At 38.6% G+C, this 23,319-nt stretch overlaps 1 protein-coding gene across 4 annotated transcripts; it reads right to left on the bottom strand.

Annotated features, from left to right (window-relative positions):
* Positions 1-1,044: 1,044 nt before the first annotated feature.
* LOC308080624 (uncharacterized protein) lies at positions 1,045-22,743 on the bottom strand. Of its 4 annotated transcripts, none has more exons than XM_080422518.1 (4): positions 22,669-22,743; positions 19,730-19,823; positions 8,785-8,886; positions 1,045-3,388 (listed from the first exon to the last, which is right to left on the bottom strand). In XM_080422518.1, the coding sequence occupies exons 2-4, from the start codon at positions 19,797-19,799 to the stop codon at positions 2,238-2,240; spliced, it is 1,323 nt and encodes a 440-aa protein (XP_080278644.1). In that variant the 5' UTR covers positions 19,800-19,823; positions 22,669-22,743; the 3' UTR covers positions 1,045-2,237. The 4 variants fall into 4 exon arrangements, with proteins under 4 accessions (XP_080278644.1, XP_080278642.1, XP_080278643.1 ...); XM_080422516.1 differs by lacking the exons at positions 19,730-19,823; positions 22,669-22,743 and adding exons at positions 10,091-10,189; positions 11,337-11,793; XM_080422517.1 differs by lacking the exons at positions 19,730-19,823; positions 22,669-22,743 and adding exons at positions 10,091-10,189; positions 11,482-11,793.
* Between the last annotated feature and the right edge of the window lie 576 nt (positions 22,744-23,319).

Raw genomic sequence — 23,319 nt, 5'->3', positions numbered from 1 at the left:
GTTTTACAAATAGATGAAACACAACGTGAATGAGTTCATCTTCTGCTGTGTTTCAGTTGTTGAGCTGCTAACAAACGTCCTCCTGCTGCTTAACGACGACACTGTTTAGAAACGACTTGTTTTAGTTGTCTTTGTATTTTAAATTGTCAACAGTCAGTCAACACACCAGAGTCTGTCTAGACGCCAGTTGGCGTGTTGCTGCCCCCCACTGTTGGTCTCGGGTACTGTCCATTGTTTATATACAGTAACAGTACTATGTGACCTTCCTGACCTGTAGAGACCAGAACATCCATCTAGGAGTGCAACAGTTAATCCAACTAAATCAATTTAAATGATTACAATTTTTATTTTGGCATGTCATTACAGTTAAACAAAGAAAATAGCAGATCTACAAGCTCACAACGTGTCACAGTGCGATGCATTTTGAGCTTGTAGATTAGATATGTTCACAATTCTTGCACAACACTGTTGTGCGGCATAGTATAAAATAGGACTGATGTCATTAATCAATTCGTTGAGAAAGAACGTATAGCTTCTCAATTCTCTGATTAATCGGAAAATGTATCCACAGAAAATGTATCTACAGATGAACCGCTTAGAAAGTCATGGTTGTGGCAGCTCTACAACAGCTTCCATCACTGCACATTGATTCTGCACAGGTCTGATCACGTCTCATAGAAATGCAGGATACAACATATACCAACATACCATGTTACATGACACAATAACATACCATGTATTGAACATGTTAACCATATCATTTTCAAACTATGTAACTATATCCATGTCTATGATAAATTCAGACTGTATATTCAGACTGTGACACAGTAAGATTATCACAAGTTATTTCAAAGCAATGTATGTTCCAAATAGTTCTGAGTTTGATTATTGCACCAGAATGTTCTGGGGAACAGGAAACAGTTCTGTAAGATAGATTGATTCAATGGGTCAGGCTGACATAAAATGGTGTAACTAATCAATGATTGAATACTTTATTAACAGTTTGCAAATAGTACAGTGGTACGAGTATACAATGGTGCTACAAGGATAACACAAAAAGCCCTAAGGGCTTGTTTCCATTGTGGTCCTGTGAATTCAATTCATCGAGGCATTTAAAGACATACAATAATATACAATTAAGACATCAACACTAGTATCAATAAAATGTGTACTGTAAAATTGGGGGGTGGGGGGTAATTTCTGATGTTAAGCTTAGACTTTAGTAGGACCAGTTACAAATTGCAGACAGGTGCTCTTTAATGGTGGTTTTGAAGGAGGGTAAGAAGTCACCCTTTTTTTAAAGTGAATCCTGCGATATATCGCGATATTGAAACGTGACGATGCGTATCGACGTGACGTCATACCGTATCACGATATTTAAAAAATATATTATATAATTAAAAAAATTGTGTCACCTTTAATTTGCTATCACAATCTAATAGTGTAATACAATTTACTAATTATCATAGGCATTACTTTAAGTAAACATCATAAGTAATACAAAATACATGCAAAGTATTGTGTCCTTAGTTAACTGATTATTTAATAATTGAAATAGAGCCCCATTCATTGTGCAAGTAATATAATACATCAACATGACATTAAATCATAATATAAAAACTAAGATTCTAGAAAAACTGTTCTACCTTTAAACAATTGATATTGTTTACATTGTAATTTAAATAGCTTGAGGAGCCGTTCAATGGAGTTCAATGGACAGGTGGCGCCACATCAGGAGGTTTTCATTTGTTACTTTCAATGGTGTGACGTCACCTTCTCTTTCTATTATGGTATAAATGAATAACACCAAAATACATTTAACATACCTCAAGGTAAAACAATTATAACTATATATATTTTTACATTTAGCACGTACAAACTATTTGATGTGATGTTTTAAAAGAAGAAAACAAAAGAGCTGGGATATGTCTCCAAAAGACAAGTCCTAATGGAAACTTCTGTTGACAGGAGCAGTATAAATAGCCATGATATTTGTGCTCGTCTATCCAACTCCCTGACAACATACAGCTGTTTAATTTAATCCTCCCAGTGAAGTAATTTATAGTGGACATTATTTCCCTTGGTGTAAATGCAGTGATGTGTTTTCAGAGCACTTAACTGACTGACACTCTTCTCACACTGTTAACATTGTGGCAAGAGTTTTATCCAGTGTGGACACGCTGGTGTTTCTTCAGGTTACCCAAACAATTCGGTCACCTTTATAAATGAAACTTTTTTCACTGTTTTTCTCTAGTGTGAACAAACTGGTGTGTCTTCAGGGAACCTGACTGAATGAAACTCTTGTTACAATGTTGACAGTGGAAAGGTTTTTCTCCGGTGTGGATACGCTGGTGTGTCTTCAGGTGACTCGACTGATTAAAACTCTTATTGCATTGTTTACAGTGGAAAGGTTTTTCTCCGGTGTGGATACGCTGGTGTTTCTTCAGGTCAGATGACTTACTGAAACTCTTGTTACACAGTTTACACTGGAAAGGTTTTTCTCCAGAGTGGATACGCTGGTGTGTCTTCAGTTTAGATGAACTAATGAAACTCTTGTTACACAGTTTACACTGGAAAGGTTTTTCTCCAGTGTGGATACGCTGGTGTGTCTTCAGGGAACCTGACTCACTGAAACACTTGTTACAATGTTCACACTGGAAAGGTTTTTCTCCAGTGTGGACACGCTGGTGTGTCTTCAGGGAACCTGACTCACTGAAACACTTGTTACAATGTTCACACTGGAAAGGTTTTTCTCCAGTGTGAACACGCTGGTGTGTCTTCAGGGAACCTGCCTGACTGAAACACTTGTTACAATGTTCACACTGGAAATGTTTTTTTCCAGTGTGGATACGCTGGTGTGTCTTCAGGTGACCCAACTGATTAAAACTCTTGTTACAGTGTTCACAGTGGAAAGGTTTTTCTCCGGTGTGGATACGCTGGTGTCTTTTCAGTGCAGATGCAAAAATGAAACTCTTGTTACACAGTTTACACTGGAAAGGTTTTTCTCCAGAGTGGATACGCTGGTGTGTCTTCAGTTTAGATGAACTAATGAAACTCTTGTTACACAGTTTACAGTGGAAAGGTTTTTCTCCAGAGTGGACACCCCGACTTGTCTCCCCCCAATCATCGCTGTCTTCAGTGACTTCAGTGTCAGATTCAAGATTAACTTCAACTTCAGAGCAGTGTGAACTTGAAGAGGTGTTTTCATCAACTTCACTTTTCACTGTTAGTAATGTCAACATTGACCCAACAGGCTCCTCTGGTCTTTGAAGTAGCTCCTCCTGTTCCTTTTTAATCTGTGGAGGCTCTGGTTCCTCCTGGAGCAGACTGGGGCTCCTCTCCAGTTCAGGAGAAACCTCCTTTTTACACACAACCATGTGCAGAATGGCTAGGAGCAGAAAAATAACATCATAGTCAACACTGGATTCATAAAATATAAAATATTTTTTCTATCTTCTATGTTTCATGTAAAGAGCTATTGCCTACAAAACCTGACTAAACAGTTACTAAATAGGAAATAAAAAAGGTTTTCAAATAAGTACTGCTTAACTCCCAAATGGTTTGGACTGCAGACTGACTGATTGATTTATTGATTGATTGAATATTTTATTGGACATAAATGTAATAACAGTTCAGTACGTTCAAACACTTTGTCTAGAAGGATAACACCAAAAAAAGTCTGTGCGGTCTTGTTTCCATTGGGGTCCTGGGTATTCAATTCATCAACATGTAAAAAATAGCACCAACATTCAATATCATCAGAAATATAAAACACTATATGTACAGAGTAGGGAAATAAAGCAGAGGAGGGGAATGGGGGTAAAGATAGGGAGGGGGGTCAACTGTCAAAGGGAGAAGTGATAACTACCTCCCCCTTTAGCCTCCTGAAAGGTGAATTTTCAGGGTTGTTTAAAAGGAAGCCAGTGAAATACTTTTTTTGAGGGATGTGGTCAGGGCATTCCACACTTGGGTGGCAGTGCTGTAAAAGGAGAATTGACCCATGTTTGTTCTATAGGTGGGTGTTACCAGATCGTTGTTTACGCTCCCTCTAGTATTGTGGCTGTCGCACATTTTTGGAGGTATTCAGTCAGATATTCATTCAGGTCATTGAGGGCAAAGTCACCTTGACTATTTCGAAAGCCAAACCCATTTTTAATTGTTTAACCCTTTCTTCTACCCTGACCCATCCTAGGCTAGCAAAATATGTGGGGAAAAAGGCAGGTCATGGTCCCCAGGCCAAGAAGTAGTCGGATCAGTTTGTTTTGGGAGGTTTGAAGCTTAGTCTTTAGTGACATTGAGATGTTGGAGTACAAGGAGGTGCAAGCATAGTCAAAGTGGGGCTGAATGAGGGCTCCGGAAAGAGTCCTGAGAGCACTTTTGTAGACAAAACAATCTGCCCAAGAATCTTCTTTGATTTAGTCTTTTGATCACCTTTGTTACCATGCTTTCACCTGTCAGGTATTCGTGAAAGAATACAGCCTAAATAGGCTTGCAAAGAAAAGGAATCCAAGGCACTGCGTCTTTGATGAAAAAAAATATATTAAGGATTTATTTTGAGCAAGGCCACAATATGATCAACACGTATGGACCTAAAAAGGTCTTCATCAGGGTCTGTTTTTGGGGCTAATTTCACAAACCACTGTACCGATTAGCGCCAAATTTCAATTTGTCATGTTTCAGTTTCTTACATATTATTAAAGTGTAGCCTGTAAGCTTTCTAGTGACGTGCCATTCACTGAAATCTGGAAATAGTTGAAGATGAATTTTATTAACCACTTAGAGAGCCGATGAAATGGCTTTTTGCAACCATATTTTAACCTAATTCCCAGTAAAACTGGATGTGCTGGGTGGCTCTGGGCCAATAACAGCTGAGTTTTCCAGCTCAGTATTACAACAGTCACACAGCGTACATATGTGATTTAAAGTATGTGATCTAAACTTGTTGCGTTGTACACTGCAACTAGGCGAATCAAGTGCATGTTACTGCATTGGCTATTTCTCACCAATTTTTTTTTTTTTAATATTTATTGTATTGTTTATAACGTAATTAATAACACAACATTCGGCCATCCTCTTTGTCCTAATTCAACAGAGTAGCACTGCCCTCTAGAATCTAGCATATGCTAATGAATCATAGCTGTTTGAAAGGCTACTTGACAAGTGCTTAATATAACATATTGGAATTGGTTGGAGTGTCCGCCCTGAGATTGGGAGGTCCAAGTTCAATCCCCCGGCCGGGTCATACCAAAGACTATAAAAATGGGACCCATTGTCTCCCTGCTTTAGCCTTCGTCTGACGGTCTGCAGAAGACACATGATAATGTGAATGCACGCGACCAGGATGGTTTACCAGGCTATCCCTGCTTGGCACTCAGCCTCAAGGCTTGGACTGGGATAAGTCCCTGTGACATACTAGCGTCTTGTCCAAGGGTTGTACTTGTACATCGCCTCACGCCACAGAAACAGGAGATAAGCTCCTGGCCTATGGGCCACATGGCTCGGGAATAATTGGTTCTCAAGGCTACCTACTTACCAGAGGATGTAATCTCATATTATGTTTTTTGTCATTATTCTGTGGGTTGATGAAAGTTGGGGCAAACGCTCACCCCAAAACATGATTTATGATTCTGTGCCTATCGGTACATAACTCGGACGGCGCTGAGTCGGCTCAAGCGAACTTCGCAACTTTCGACACGTCAACTCGCTCGATTTAGCTCGCTCGGTGGTGCCTCTCGTGGATCTAGTTCGCTTGAGATGGCGCGCCTCCGACGCGGTCCTAAACTACACTTTATACAAAACACCTACTGAGCCCCGTCAGTAGGTCAGTATCTCACCTACTTAGACCAATCAATAGTCTGATTAAACATGATAATGTCCCATTCAATGCATTACCAGCATCCGAAATGGGTGGCAGAGTCGACTAGGGGTGGGACGATATGAAAATTTCATATCACGATAGTTGTGGCCAAAAATATCACGATATACGATATTATCACGATATTAGCGCGTCGCTTATAAAATTCTTAAAATGCTAGAAAAACAGTGAAATCACTTGACCTGTCATTTCTGTTAAAGAACATTTATTATCTTGTCACTCAGGGCAATTTGTAAACATCCAATCCTGGAGGTAGAGAAAGACAATGTAAACATAAGTAATCTGAACTTATCAAGAATCATTCACAATAAGTTATTTATTTTATCATTCAGAAGTAATCAAAGATGATATCTCTACATACAGTGGTGTAAAAGTACATTAAGTACTAAGTACATTTACTCAAGTACTGTATCTTATTTAATTTATTTATTGTATTTAAGTTTTTTTCATTTTCCAAAAAAATATTAAAAATAAATGAAAAAAGCGCGGCCCCCTTGCGTATTAAGAGGGCAGGGTGAGTCACCAGAACCAAGGACGGATGTTTTTGATGAATCTAGCATGTTAAAAATGGAGTTTGAAGTTATAATGGGTTTGTACAGGAAGGGGGCGTGTCTGATAAAATGAATATCAAATATCTAAATACTTTTTACTTTACTGGAGTATTAACCATTTCCAATAAATTTCTCTTACTTCTACTCCAATACATCTCAGAGGCAAATATTGTACTTTTCCTCCACTACAATGATTTGACAACTTTAGTTACTAATTACTTTGCTGATTTAGATCACAAAACCTACATGAACCACTGCGCAGCCCTATGCATTTTGGCCATTTGAAGATAGCCGATCTACAAACTCACTGTGAGCTTGTAGATCGGCTATTTTCAAACATTATTTTTTTATAGATTTGATGCCAATACTTTAAAAAAAGTTTTTGAAAATTTTGATTACCAGACTTTTACTAGTATTTCTGCATTGCAGTATTGATACTTTTATTTAAGTAAAAAATGTGAGTACTTTCTCCACCAGTCATCACTGGCTATATAAATATCAATCTGACAATGTAAAGTTAAAACGGAACGGGACGTGCAGCAATTGCTGCTATAAAATAATGACTTTATATTTGGTTGCGCGCCGTGTGACGCATTAAAAAGAGCCAATCTACAAGCTCACGAACGCGTCAGATCATGAGTTTGTAGGTCGGCAAATTTTTGCTGCACAACACGGTCGTTCAACTCACCATATTCACAAACGGCTTATTTTTCGCGTTAACTTCAATTCCACGCTGTAATATGGATGAGGCTTGACAACAACTAGCCTGGGATCCTAACCTCGAATCACCAGGCTTTCCAGCACGGGGGAATCCGTTCGGTGGATGTGAAGTTGTGAGAAGAAAAAAAAGTCAGCCGAATGGAGCGAATCAGTCTGGGTTACAGGCTGGACATTAGACAACAACTTCATATAAACGTGACTTAGTTTACTAAAGATCAGCAGCTCAACATATTGCCAATAAAGCTGGGTACAACGCGCGTTCTCGACGGCACTGTCGTATATTCTTTATCTCAGCTACGGATACACTCGTACTAGTGCGTAGCACAACAAGCTAGTAGACTACAAGGGACAGTGAGGCGAGTGCACTGACTCGCTGCGACGCTGCCTATTACATTACACCCGCCTTCTTTGGAACTGTATCCGGTGCAGTCCACACACATATATATATGCATGCTCACAGCTGTTTCCGTTTCCTTTGATTCTATCTAGGCTGGATATGCAACATGGCAAAGCAAATGGACACCAACATCTTTTTTGGTCGAACTTTTTTTTTTCTTTTTTTTTCGCGATAATTACAGTACCTGCGATACAGTTATCGTGGACATTTTTTATCGCGATATACGATAATATCGTATATCGTCCCATCCCTAGAGTCGACTCTATACTCGGTCCTCTCTTTTTTCCCTCTAAACCAAGTCTTTTGTGATGCATTGTGAGCTTGTAGATCAGCTATTAGCAGAACCCTGCATAGGGATGCTAGGGTTCAAGTGGTTAAACTTCAAATAGAAGCTGATAAAAAGCCTGTTTATCCCATTTAGACTTGAGGCCCATTCTAAAAACACCTTCTGAAAATCTTAAAATATTTATTCAGAAATTACAACAAATGTATGTTTCTATATACTGTACATAGCAACAAGAACCCCAAAAGGGGTTGCCGTCCTGAAAGGTATAGTTAAAAAAAAGGGGTTCCCACCCAAAATGGGTTCATATCCGTGTTATCTCAGACATATGAGACTCACAGACCTATTTCTAGACCGCTCACCTCCTATAGAGGCACACCATAAAAATCTGTTTTCATAGTTTTCAACTACAGTGTTATTTGTTCTGTATTTTTATGTTGATATTTGAGTTGTTTGGTTGCTACTATATATGTCTATGAATTGAATACCAAGGACCCCATTGGAAATAAGCAAGGACTTTTTTGGACGGACCTTTTAGACAAAGTATTATAAATATAATTGTGCTGTTTTAAATGTTTTGCCTAGTCAAATATTCAATCAATCAATCAATCAAACCAAACTTTAACCAGGCATTTGTGGCTTTCATGGCTGGAGGTGCTTCTGTTTCATGATGTCATTCACTTGGCGTCTTGAGCTGTGAGCTGTGTGACACACACACTGTTCTAGATGCTTTGGTCTACGGCCACTCTGTAGAGAAACGTACTATGTGGTGCAGTTTCTCTTTTGTTTTTCATATTTAATGATGCCTATGCATATTGATTGATTGATTGAATACTTTATTAGTCAAAAAATGTAAATAGCAGAGAGGTACAGTAAAACATTTAAGCCAAAATTTAGGCCGGAGATTATATTGTCATGATATTTTTTGCTAAGATTATGGTATAGTTAAAGTACGTACTGAGGTGTGGGTGGTCTTCAGGATCCTCCTGTTTAATAGAAATGTCCCTGGCTGAGTCTGGAGAGTTCATCTTCACCTGCAGTCTGGACTCCACACACTGGTCTGAAATGAACACATTGAATAATTACTTTAATTACCGGAAACCCAGCAGTGGTTTAAAAATCACACCCTGTGTGAAGTGGGCGGTGTATTCCTAGCTAATCACAATACTGAATGGAGTCAACCAATCATGTACAAAAGATAAATACATTTATTGAAACACTCTTTATGATGGACGAAACCATAACTCGAAAAAAACAAAGATTTGTTTTTTTTCGAGTTATGGTTGCTTATATAGGGCTATGCACATGTGTCATGTGACACTGGCCAATCACAGTCCTGAATAGACTGTGATTGGCCAATCACAGCGCAGGATAATTCTACAAATTTCCTGGGCCCAGATCTCAGCGCAGGAAAATGTACATTTTTCCAAATCTCACTTATAGGGGCGGTTTCACCGCCCAAAAAAGTAAAGATTTGCAGAATGTAAAGGCAAAATAGCCTAAAGTCAACCTTCCAAAATATGAATATTGGGTTCAAAGATTGTGGTATGTATACATTAGGGAAGTAATCACGCTTAATTTAAGATTACACAAGGAAATAAATGTACATACATATCTCTTTTTAATGTTTCTGCTGCCATGCAGCCCATCCTTCTACACCACCACCAATTAGCAGCCCCAATGTGTGTGAAAAGTAACTTTTTTGTCATAACAGTGGAGCTAGTTAGGGTTCATCTTCCAGGGAGTTGGGAGATGGTTATGACTAAGGTTATAGGGTTCATCTTCCAGGGAGCATGCATGAGCAGAGCAGAGTTTCTGTAGACAACAATCTGTCCATCAGACTTTGAGACATTTTTTGTGTGAGTGGCCTAAAGGTGGAGCATGTGGGCACCAAAATCAGTAACATTCATCCTTGCTGGGTGCATTAAAGGACTACTTACTGTAACTGTTGCTGCATTCAATCATAGTTGGCACTGTGTGCAGTGGAAAAGGCCACATGACCAGAAACAATCATCCAGATTATGGATGTGCATAACTGACCAATTTCTAAAGAAAACATTCTACTGTTCTGGCAAAGTTTCTTTGAAAGCGCAATATTTAATAAGTTATAACTACCATTACCGTTATATCCTATTCCATTTTTATTGTATCTAATTCCACACTGTTGAAGCACAACTAGCAACTGTGTATGTGTTTGTGGCAATAAACACATTGAAGCTAGAAAAGAGGAAGAAAGAGAGAGACAGACAGTGAATGAAACATACTGAGGTCTGGCTGGTCTTCAGGTTCCTCCTGTTTCATTGAAACGGGTCTGGCTGGGTCTGGAGAGTTCATCTGCACCTGCAGTCTGGACTTCACAGAGTCTGGAATGAAACAATTAAAATCCCAGAGGAGTTTAGGATTAATTAAGAAGAGAAACTCCTCTTATAATCAACTTCAACAATAACATACAGCAAGGAAAGAGTAACTTCTTGTGTTAATAACTTGTCAACTGGGTCAGTTACCTTTTCATAGGACACTTCAATTATAATTCATAACCTTTTACACTTCAAGTTGCCCAGGATGAAAGTTTTTTTTGCAGTCTTGAATATTATATGGAAAATATAATTAATATCTTAATGCAATCCTCTCTCTGATAGAAAATGTAAATGTAATTATCTCTTAAAGGAGAATTTTGGACTAAAGTTTTCTTACCTTTTCTATGATTTTATGATATCTTAGGATGAATGGTACAGTAGAAAACTTTCATAACTCCACCCCTGAGCCGCCACAGCTTAAAAGGTGCGCGGATAGGCCTTAGGTTAGATCACATATTTTAATTGCTTTTTTTGTGAGATCTGACGTTCATAGTGACAGAACACTATGCAACAAAAAAAAAAAAAAAAAAAAAAGACAGAAGTCTCGCTAGACGAGATTGAAATCTCGAGATTTTTTTTTTGGGACAGTGTTCTGTCACTATGAACGTCAGATCTCACCAAAAAAAGGGAAAAAAAAGAAATATGTGATCTAACCTAAGGCCTATCCGCGCACCTTTTAAGCTGTGGCGGCTCAGGGGTGGAGTTATGAAATTGTTCTACTGTACCATTCATCCTAAGATATCATAACGTCATAGAAAAGGTAAGAAAACTTTAGTCCAAAATTCTCCTTTAATGGTATTTGTTTTCTATTTCTTTGGGAAAATACTCAATTATTTAATGATTTTTGCAAATGAAAATATTTTTTTATATAAATATATATATATATATATAACTAATGTCCACGTTCTCTTTAATCAGGAAAACACTGTTCAGGTTCATAACGGTAATACTTAAATGCCCCTCTTCTTTCAGGGCAACACTCCAAGTTACACCATATTATTTTAGTACACACACACACACACACACACACACACACACACACACACACACACACACACACACACACACACACACACACACACACACACACACACACACACACACACACGTACGTTACTTATGTGGCCCAAAAGCTCAAATCAAAGTGTGGAACCTTTAGTTAAAGTTCCTGGACGTCCCTCAGTTCTCCAACCGTCACAGGGTCAGGTTTTACCAGCAGGTTAACAGTCACTGTCTTCTCAATCTCATCCCACGTTGTCAGAGGAACTTTTAGTGAAGCTGCTTGTCCAAAGCTTTACCTGGGTTGTTCTGTGTGTGTCTTCAGGTTGAAAACGGCAGAATGTCCCTTTAAAACGTCCAACTAGTTTAATCTAAACTCTAGGCTGTACTTGAAGCTAGCTTAGAATTAGCATTAGCATTAGCATTAGCCCACCATAACAACAAAGCAAAGTCTTTGAACGTCGTGTGTAAATTCCTCTCGTTTCACAACGTGCCAGCCTGTCACTCTTTACACAGACTGTCGCACAAAGACACACTCAGACAGAAGTTACACAAAGGTTTGTTCACTGCAAACTTCTATTATAACACAGACTTTCTCTGTATCAGTTCCTTCACTCTGTTTATTTCGCTCTAATGGATGTGTTCAACCCGGACGGACGAGAGAGAGGGACAGAGACGTGCCTCTCTCTCTCTCGTCCGGGCTGAAACACTCACTATTCTGAGTTCCTATCTTCTTCTTCTTCTTCTTTTTGTTTTACGGCGGTTGGCATCCAGTTTTTGGTGCATTACCGCCACCTTCTGACCCATATTATGGACCAGACAATTCTTTAATACTACTGTATCTAATTATGTGTCCATTATGTTCTGTCCAGTGTCCACCCAAAGTAACCCCGACCTGTTCACATTATAGCCCATCTGAGTTCCTATCAGAAGCCTCATAAATTAATGAATAATGTTCCATGAATTTCAAAGTTTATTCTTAAACAGAAATACGTTTTACAAATAGATGAAACACAACGTGAATGAGTTCATCTTCTGTTGTGTTTCAGTGGTTGAGCTGCTAACAAACGTCCTCCTGCTGCTTAACGACGACACTGTTTAGAAACGACTTGTTAGTGTGGTTGCCCAGACTATTGTTATAGATAAACTTTATTCTGGATAAACTTTTTTTTCAACCGCATCTCCTCCCACAGTTTATTTTTCCCAATTTAGTGGCATATGTCAAAATGACCGTCTTGACCGGGAATCGTCTGCTTGTATTTTGCTAAGAGATTGGTTAAATAGTGTAATTGATATTGATTTATTAGTGCATTAAATGTCCCCATCCACTTTAATGGAAAAGTGAAAAAACTAAAATTCAAGTATTTTTTGCTCTGAAACCGTAAGAGCTATAGTTACCAGATTTGGTGGGGAGGTTTATGATTTAGTCCGAAATTATTTAAAAAAAAAACATTACACCAGTCGGCCTCATGGTGGCGCTATAACAGCCCACTTTACGTTTTGGCCTATAACTCTTGAGGCGTAGGTCCTAGAATAAAAATCTTTTTTCCCCTAGATTCCTTGGGTCATGACGCAACTCCCCATACCACGCCCATTTGCGTCAGGATAGATTTTCCGCCATTTTGAATTTTCTTCAAAAAACACTTTTAGCTCCAAATTTCACAAAAATCGGTACACATGATCTCTGGACCCATGCGATAATCTGGAGCGAAACAGAATTTTGATAGTCCATACCGTTCGTCCGTAAATGGCTTCCAAAGTTAGAGGGAGGGGCCCATTTTACAAAAAAGCCCACAAATCACGAACAAAACGTCCAGTCAATCCCAAATTTGAATCACATGTCAAGGGTGCTTCACTCAACAAATCCCCAAAAGCATTTCCACTTTGATCCATAGGGGGCGCCACAAATGCTCAAAATGTAACCTTTTGATGCAAAAACCATATGTTGATGTTTCTAGATAAACTATATTTCAAACCACTACTCCTCTCACAGTTTATTTTTCCCAATTTAGTGGCATATGTCAAAATGACCGTCTTGACCGGGAATCGTGCGCTTGTATTTTGCTAAGAGATTGGTTAAATAGTTTAATTGATATTGATTTATTAGTGCATTAAATTTCCCCATCCGCTTTAATGAAAAAGTGAAAACACTCAAATTCAAGTATTTTTTTCTCTGAAACCGTAAGAGCTAGAGTTACCAGATTTGGAGCGGAGGTTCATAATTTAGTCCGAAATTATTGAAAAAATAATTACACGAATCGGCCACATGGTGGCGCTATAAGAGCCCACTTTACGTTTTGGCCTATAACTCTTGAACCGTAGGTCGTAAAATCAAAATTTCTTCTCCCCTGGATTCCTTGGGTCATGACGCATCTCCCCATATAGGCGTCAGGATAGATTTTCCGCCATTTTGAATTTTCTTCAAAACACACTTTTAGCTCCTCCTCCCATATATTTTGTCCAAATTTCACAAAAATCGGTACACATGATCTCTGGACCCATGCAATAATCTGGACCTAAACAGAATTTTGATAGTCCATACCGTTCGTCCGTAAATGGCTTCCAAAGTTAGCAGGAGGGGCCCGTTTTACAAAAAAGCCCACTAATCACAAACTAAACGTCCTGTCAAAATCACATGTCAAGTGTGGTTTACTCAACAAATCCCCAAAAGAATTTCCACTTTGATCCATAGAGGGCGCCACAAATGCTCAAAATGTAACCGTTTGATGCAAAAACCTTATTTTGGGGGGATCAATCCTCTCAAAATGAAACGCAAGTGATCTCAGGAGTTACGTGACAATGTAATTGGCACAGCCTCCGACGGTATTCCTCCCAGCGTATTCCTCGAGTCCCGGCGGCAGCGACCCGCGACTAGCGTCGGCGCAACCACACTATGCAATTGCCCTGAATTGCGCCGCGTCTAGTTTTAGTTGTCTTTGTATTTTAAATTGTCAACAGTCAGTCACACCACAGTCTGTCTAGACGGCAGTTGGCGTGTTGCTGCCCCCCACTGTTGGTCTCGGGTACTGTCCATTGTTTATATACAGTAACAGTACTATGTGACCTTCCTGACCTGTAGAGACCAGAACATCCATCTAGGAGTGCAACAGTTAATCCAACTAAATCAATTTAAATGATTACAATTTTTATTTTGGCATGTCATTACAGTTAAACAAAGAAAATAGCAGATCTACAAGCTCACAACGTGTCACAGTGCGATGCATTTTGAGCTTGTAGATTAGATATGTTCACAATTCTTGCACAACACTGTTGTGCGGCATAGTATAAAATAGGACTGATGTCATTAATCAATTCGTTGAGAAAGAACGTATAGCTTCTCAATTCTCTGATTAATCGGAAAATGTATCCACAGAAAATGTATCTACAGATGAACCGCTTAGAAAGTCATGGTTGTGGCAGCTCTACAACAGCTTCCATCACTGCACATTGATTCTGCACAGGTCTGATCACGTCTCATAGAAATGCAGGATACAACATATACCAACATACCATGTTACATGACACAATAACATACCATGTATTGAACATGTTAACCATATCATTTTCAAACTATGTAACTATATCCATGTCTATGATAAATTCAGACTGTATATTCAGACTGTGACACAGTAAGATTATCACAAGTTATTTCAAAGCAATGTATGTTCCAAATAGAGTTTGATTATTGCACCAGAATGTTCTGGGGAACAGGAAACAGTTCTGTAAGATAGATTGATTCAATGGGTCAGGCTGACATAAAATGGTGTAACTAATCAATGATTGAATACTTTATTAACAGTTTGCAAATAGTACAGTGGTACGAGTATACAATGGTGCTACAAGGATAACACAAAAAGCCCTAAGGGCTTGTTTCCATTGTGGTCCTGTGAATTCAATTCATCGAGGCATTTAAAGACATACAATAATATACAATTAAGACATCATCAACACTAGTATCAATAAAATGTGTACTGTAAAATTGGGGGGTGGGGGGTAATTTCTGATGTTAAGCTTAGACTTTAGTAGGACCAGTTACAAATTGCAGACAGGTGCTCTTTAATGGTGGTTTTGAAGGAGGGTAAGAAGTCACCCTTTTTTTAAAGTGAATCCTGCGATATATCGCGATATTGAAACGTGACGATGCGTATCGACGTGACGTCATACCGTATCACGATATTTAAAAAATATATTATATAATTAAAAAAATTATGTCACCTTTAATTTGCTATCACAATCTAATAGTGTAATACAATTTACTAATTATCATAGGCATTACTTTAAGTAAACATCATAAGTAATACAAAATACATGCAAAGTATTGTGTCCTTAGTTAACTGATTATTTAATAATTGAAATAGAGCCCCATTCATTGTGCAAGTAATATAATACATCAACATGACATTAAATCATAATATAAAAACTAAGATTCTAGAAAAACTGTTCTACCTTTAAACAATTGATATTGTTTACATTGTAATTTAAATAGCTTGAGGAGCCGTTCAATGGAGTTCAATGGACAGGTGGCGCCACATCAGGAGGTTTTCATTTGTTACTTTCAATGGTGTGACGTCACCTTCTCTTTCTATTATGGTATAAATGAATAACACCAAAATACATTTAAAATACCTCAAGGTAAAACAATTATAACTATATATATTTTTACATTTAGCACGTACAAACTATTTGATGTGATGTTTTAAAAGAAGAAAACAAAAGAGCTGGGATATGTCTCCAAAAGACAAGTCCTAATGGAAACTTCTGTTGACAGGAGCAGTATAAATAGCCATGATATTTGTGCTCGTCTATCCAACTCCCTGACAACATACAGCTGTTTAATTTAATCCTCCCAGTGAAGTAATTTATAGTGGACATTATTTCCCTTGGTGTAAATGCAGTGATGTGTTTTCAGAGCACTTAACTGACTGACACTCTTCTCACACTGTTAACATTGTGGCAAGAGTTTTATCCAGTGTGGACACGCTGGTGTTTCTTCAGGTTACCCAAACAATTCGGTCACCTGAATAAATGAAACTTTTTTCACTATGTTTTTCTCCAGAGTGAACACACTGGTGTGTCTTCAGGGAACCTGACTTACTGAAACTCTTGTTACAATGTTGACAGTGGAAAGGTTTTTCTCCGGTGTGGATACGCTGGTGTGTCTTCAGGTGACTCGACTGATTAAAACTCTTATTGCATTGTTTACAGTGGAAAGGTTTTTCTCCGGTGTGGATACGCTGGTGTTTCTTCAGGTCAGATGACTTACTGACACTCTTGTTACACAGTTTACACTGGAAAGGTTTTTCTCCAGAGTGGATACGCTGGTGTGTCTTCAGTTTAGATGAACTAATGAAACTCTTGTTACACAGTTTACACTGGAAAGGTTTTTCTCCGGTGTGGATACGCTGGTGTGTCTTCAGACAATATGAACGGCTGAAACTCTTGTTACACAGTTTACACTGGAAAGGTTTTTCTCCGGTGTGGATACGCTGGTGTGTCTTCAGGTGACTCGACTGATTAAAACTCTTATTGCATTGTTTACAGTGGAAAGGTTTTTCTCCGGTGTGGATACGCTGGTGTTTCTTCAGGTCAGATGACTTACTGAAACTCTTGTTACACAGTTTACACTGGAAAGGTTTTTCTCCAGAGTGGATACGCTGATGTGTCTTCAGTTTAGATGAACTAATGAAACTCTTGTTACACAGTTTACACTGGAAAAGTTTTTCTCCGGTGTGGATACGCTGGTGTCTCTTCAGGCTACCCGACTGATTAAAACTCATGTTACAGTGTTTACACTGGAAAGGTTTCTCTCCAGTGTGGATACGCTGGTGTGTCTTCAGGGAACCTGACTCACTGAAACACTTCTTGCAATGTTCACACTGGAAAGGTTTTTCTCCAGTGTGGACACGCTGGTGTGTCTTCAGGGAACCTGACTCACTGAAACACTTGTTACAATGTTCACACTGGAAAGGTTTTTCTCCAGTGTGAACACGCTGGTGTGTCTTCAGGGAACCTGACTCACTGAAACACTTGTTACAATGTTCACACTGGAAAGGTTTTTCTCCAGTGTGAACACGGTGGTGTTTTTTCAGGTCAGAGGACTGACTGAAACTCTTGCCACAATCTTCACACTGGAAAGGTTTTTCTCCAGTATGGACACCTCCACTTGTCTCCCCCCAATCATCACTGTCTTCAGTGACTTCAGTGTCAGATTCAACAAGCTCAACTTCAACTTCAGAGCAGTGTGAAGAGAACATTGATCCAACAGGCTCCTCTGGTCTTTGAAGTAGCTCCTCCTGTTCCTTTTTAATCTGTGGAGGCTCTGGTTCCTCCTGGAGCAGACTGGGGCTCCTCTCCTGTTCAGGAGAAACCTCCTTTTTACACACAACCATGTGCAAGATGGCTAGGAGCAGAAAAATAATATCATAGTCAACACTGGATTCATAAAATGTAAATCTATTTTGCTATCTTCCATGTTCCATGTAAAGAGCTATTGCCTACAAAACCTGACTAAACAGTTACTAAATAGGAACAAAAAAGGTTTTCAAATAAGTACTGCTTAACTCCCAAATGGTTTGGACTGCAGACTGACTGATTGATTGAATATTTTATTGGACAGAAATGTAAAAACAGAGTACAGTCAAACACTTTGTCTAAAAGGATAACAACAAAAAAGTCCTTGCGGTCTTGTTTCCATTGGGGTCCTAGGAATTCAATTCATCAACAAAAAATAGCACCAAACATTCAATATCATCAGAAATATAAAACACTATATGTACAGAGTAGGGAAATAAAGCGAGGGAGGGAGAAGTGATAACTACCTTCCCCTTTAGCCTCCTGAAAGGTGTATTTTCAGGGTTGTTTAAAAGGAAGCCAGTGAAAACCTTTTCTGAGGGATGTGGTCAGGGCATTCCACACTTGGGTGGCAGTGCTGTAGAAGGAGAATTTACCCATGTTTGTTCTATAGGTGGGTGTTACCAGATCGTTGTTTACGCTCCCTCTAGAATTGTGGCTGTCGCACATTTTGTGGAGGTATTTAGTCAGATATGCGGGTATTGAGGTCATTGAGGGCAAAGTCACATTGGCTATTTTGAAAGCCAAACCCATTTATTATGTGTTTATTATATATTTATTATACTTATAACATCATTAATAACTCACCATTCGGCCATCCTCTTTGTCCAGATTCAACAGAGTAGCACTGACCTCTAGAATCTAGCATAGGCTAATGAATCATAGACTTGACAAATGCTTAATATAACATAATAATTGGTTGCAGTGTCCGCCCTGAGATTGGGAGGTCCAAGTTCAATCCCCCGGCCGGGTCATACCAAAGACTATAACAATGGGACCCATTGTCTCCCTGCTTTAACCTGCGTCTGTCAATCACAGGGCCCTGTCGGTGGTGCCTCTCGTGGCTCAAGCTTGCGTGAGACGGCACGCCTCCGTCACGGTCCAAAACTATACTTTATACAAAACACCTACTGAGCCCCGTGGGTAGGTCAGTATCTCACCTACTTAGACCAATCAATAGTCTGATTAAATGTGATAATGTCCCATTCAGTCAGTGCATTGACAGCATCCGAAATGGGTGGCAGGGTTGACTCTATACTCTCTACTTGGTCCTCTCTTTTTTCCCTCTAAACCAAGTCTTTTGTGATGCATTGTGAGCTTGTAGATCAGCTATTAGCAGAACCCTAGCATAGGGATGCTAGGGTTCAAGTGGTTAAACTTCAAATAAAAGCTGATAAAAAGCCTGTTTAGCCCATTTAGACCTGAGGCCCATTCTAAAAACACCTTCTAAATCCTGACCTAAGTTTTCTGAAAATCTTCAAATATTTATTCAGAAATACAAATGTATGTTGCTATATACTGTACATAGCAACAAGAACCCCAAAAGGGGTTCCCGTCCTGAAAGGTATAGTTACAAATAGACCTCACAGACCTATTTCTAGACCGCTCACCTTCTATAGAAGCACACCATAAAAATCAGTTTTCATAGTTTTCAACTACTACCAGTGTTACTTTTTCTGTATTTTTATGTTGATATTTGAGCCGTTTGGTTGCTACTATATATGTCTATGAATTGAATACCAAGGACCCCAATGGAAACAAGACCGCAAGGACTTTTTTGGACGGACCTTTTAGACAAAGTATTATAAATGTAATTGTGCTGTTTTAAATGTTTTCCCAAGTAAAATATTCATTCAATCAATCAAACTCTAACCAGGCATTTGTGGCTTTCATGGCTGGAGGTGCTTCTGTTTCATGATGTCATTCACTTGGCGTCTTGAGCTGCGAGCTGTGTGACACACACACTGTTCTAGATGCTTTGGTCTACGGCCACTCTGTAGAGAAATGTACAATGTGGTGCAGTTTCTCTTTTGTATTGCATATTTAATGATGCCTATGCATATTGATTGATTGATGGAATACTTTATTAGTCAAAACATGTAAGGTACAGGAAAACATTTAGGCCAAAATTTAGGCCGGATATTATCATTGTCATGATATTTTTTGCCAAGATTATGGTATAGTTAAAATACGTACTGAGGTGTGGGTGGTCTTCAGGATCCTCCTGTTTAATAGAAATGTCCCTGGCCGAGTCTGGAGAGTTCATCTTCACCTGCAGTCTGGACTCGGTCTGGTCTGAAATGAACACATTGAATAATTACTTTAATTACTGGAGCAATGGTGTCAAAAATAAAGATTTGTAGAATGTAAAACCAAATTAGCCGAAGTCAAAGTCCAAAATATGAATATTGGGTTTAAAGATTGTGGGATTTATACATTAGGGAAGATATTACGCTTATTTTATTTTTTTAAGATTAGACAAGGAAATAAATGTATCAAAAGATGGACTCCTGCAATGCAAACAATGGTCTAAAGTAAATAAGGTGAAAGTATCTCTTTTTAATGTTTCTGCTGCCATGCATCCCATCCTTCTACACCCACACCACCACCGATTAAAAGACCCAACCGTATGTGAAAAGTAACTATTTTGGTGGAGCTAGTTAGGGTTCATCTTCCAGGGAACTAGGAGATAGTTATTAGAGAGGTTATGGTGACACTATGTTAGGGTTCATCTTCCAGGGAACTAAGATGGTTATGAGAGAGGTTATGGTGACACTCGGTTAGGGTTCATCTTCCAGGGAGCACGCATTCGCAGAGCAAGTTTCACAGCAATCTGTCCATTAGACTTTGAGACATCTCGTGTGTGAGTGGCCTAAAGGTGGAGCATTTGGGCACCAAAATCATTAAGATTCATCCTTGCTGGGTGCATTAAAGGACTATTTACTGTAACTGTTAAAGGGGTAGTTCACCCCCAAAATAACTTTTTTTCTATTGATTACTGACCATCTGGAGCCTTGAATTCATAGATATTTTTTTGTTTTTGTCACATTCCTAAGCCAATAATTTGATTATAATAAATGTGTCCCCATTGATTCCGGTAGGAGACACAAATGCATTTGTGTCTCCTACCGGAATCAATGGGGCTACATTTATTATAATCAAATAATAAAGGAAGGAATGCGACAAAAACAAAAAAATATCCATGAATTCAAGGCTCCATGGGGTGAGTAATCAATAGAAAAAAAGTTATTTGGGGGGTGAACTACCCCTTTAATAATAATAATAATAATATAAACTTTATTTGTATAGCACCTTTCATGACATGACATGCAGCTCAAAGTGCTTTACAGAGAAATAATACAATTACAGTTACAAATAATTCAACAATAAACAAATAAGAAAAGCAGAAGCATAAAACAACATTAAAATAATAGCAAAGGGCAGTGAATCAAGCCATACACTGAGGACATGTACAACAACACAGAGATTTAAAAATCAACCAAAAAATCTGCTAAAAGCAAGAGTGAAGAAGTAGGTCTTGAGCTGTGCTTTAAATCTATCCACAGAGGCTGCCTGTCTTAGGTGTAATGGGAGTTTATTCCACGCTGTCGGTCCGTATAAGCAAAATGCTGCTTCATCGTGTCTATTATATGTCATTGTAGGCACCTCGAGCAGGTCAGCACTTGAAGACCTGAGGGGGCGGTTTGGAACATATCTCTCTAGGCTGTCATAGAGATAGGAAGGTGCCAGACCATTTAGACCTTTATAAACTAGTAAAACTAGTAAAATTATTTTAAAATCAATCCTAAAAAAACAACCAAGAGCCAGTGTAGTGAAGCTAGAACTGGAGTAATATGTTCTCTCATTTTAGTTTTAGTTAAAACTCTGTCTGCCGCATTTTGAACAAGTTGTATTTTGTCAGTTGTTTTCTTTGGCAGGCCAGAGTAAAGTGCATTGCAGTAATCAAGCCGAGAGAAAACAAGAGCGTGGATCAACGTTTTTGCATCGTCCAACGACAGATAGGCTCTGATTTGCGCAATATTTCTAAGATGAAAGAAAGCAATCTTGGTAACATGATTAATGTGTGTATTACAATTCAATTCAGAATCAATAATAACCCCTAGGTTCTTTACTGTAGTGTTACTTTCTACAGTCAGGTTACCAAGTCTACTTATTATTGATTCTCTCTGCTCACTAGAGCCAATTATGAGAACTTCTGTTTTATCCTCATTTAGCTTAAGAAAGTTGGAAGAAGCTGCATTCAGTCATAGTTGGCACTGTGTGCAGTGGAAAAGGCCATATGACCTGAAACAATCATCCAACAATCATCCATTGCACTATAGATGTTGTCTATAGACCGCCGAAGTCCTGACGTCACTCGTTCATCCCCAGGTTTGCGGAAGTAATTTCTCTATGGAGAATAACATTGGGTCATCTTAGAATCGTCTCATATAAGAATTGTGGTCCAAAAATAAACACACTGTCCCGGCGTTATTGTCAGGGAGGAGGTTCTGTATCGTTTATGATAGTCAGTCACTTATATTTGATACAGTCTGTTTCTGGCGAAAATGTAACTAATTCGGCGGAAGTAACATTAGCGTTTTCTCACCGTCAGTTGATGCTTCATATCCATAAGAGTCAAACCGCCGGGGTCATTTGTTTATTTTTGGAACACAGTTCTTATTTGACGCGATATTAAATACGTCTATGGGATTCAGAACGGGGGTGGAAAACTGCGAACCAGGTAGACAAACAAAGGATGTGTAAATGACGTCAGACTTCGGTGGTCTATGTCCTGTGTATATAATGACTGAGAATGCTCTGAGCAAAACAAATTTCATTGTATTTATACTTCTATACTGAACTGAACAGACTATGGATGTGCATAACTGACCAATTTATAAATACAACATTCTACTGTTCTGGCATTTTTCTTTGAATGCATTTCAATATTTTATTTTTTACAACTACCATTACCGTTATATCCTATTCCATTTTTATTGTATCTAATTCCACACAGTGGAAGCAAAAATAATTCCGCTGCCAAAGTATAGTGCAACTAGCAACTGTATTATGTGACAATAAACACCTTGAAGCTAGAAAAGGGGAAGAAAGAGACAGACAGTGAATGAAACGTACTGAGGTCTGGCTGGTCTTCAGGCTCCTCCTGTTTCATTGAAACGGGTCTGGCTGGGTCTGGAGAGTTCATCTGCACCTGCAGTCTGGACTCCACAGAGTCTGGAATGAAACTATTAAAATCCCAGAGGAGTTTAGGATTAATTAAGAAGAGAAACTCCTCTTATACTCAACTTCAACAATAACATACAGCAACTTAAGGAAGGAGTAACTTATTGTGTAATAACTTGTCAACTGGGTAAGTTACTTTTTCATAGAACACTTCAATTATAATTCATAACCTTTTACATTTCAAGTACACACATACATACATACATACATACATACATACATACATACATACATACATACATACATACATACATACATACATACATACATACATACATACATACATACATACATATATAAATAACGTAATCATGTCACATAGTAATCACTTGTCATTTGGGCGAGAAACTTTTTCACAGAACATATGATTATAAAGCATTAGGGCTGGTAAAGACTGGTAAATTATAATTCATAACCTTTAAGGCCCGTTTTCACTTCAATATGTTTTGCAGTCAATATTTTGTGGAAAATATAAGAAATATCTTCATGTAATCCTCTCTCTGATAGAAAATGTTCCCTCTTTAAAGGCACGATTTTGT

This window comes from Gymnoscopelus braueri (genome assembly GCF_963280865.1).
Source record: "Gymnoscopelus braueri genome assembly, chromosome: 24".
In the NCBI taxonomy this organism is placed as follows: Eukaryota; Metazoa; Chordata; class Actinopteri; order Myctophiformes; family Myctophidae; genus Gymnoscopelus; species Gymnoscopelus braueri.
Note: the sequence above shows the minus strand (reverse complement) of the source record. Positions and strands in the feature narration are given on the sequence as shown.

Excerpts from the sequence above, each read along its gene's own strand:
- LOC308080624 (XM_080422518.1), bottom strand. The coding sequence starts at position 19,799 with ATGAACTCTCCAGACTCGGCCAGGGACATTTCTATTAAACAGGAGGAT. Across the intron at positions 8,887-19,729 it reads TGAAGACCACCCACACCTCA|ACCAGTGTGTGGAGTCCAGA; the intron begins GTACGTATTTTA and ends TGTTCATTTCAG. Across the intron at positions 3,389-8,784 it reads TGAAGACCACCCACACCTCA|CCATTCTGCACATGGTTGTG; the intron begins GTACGTACTTTA and ends TTCTGCTCCTAG.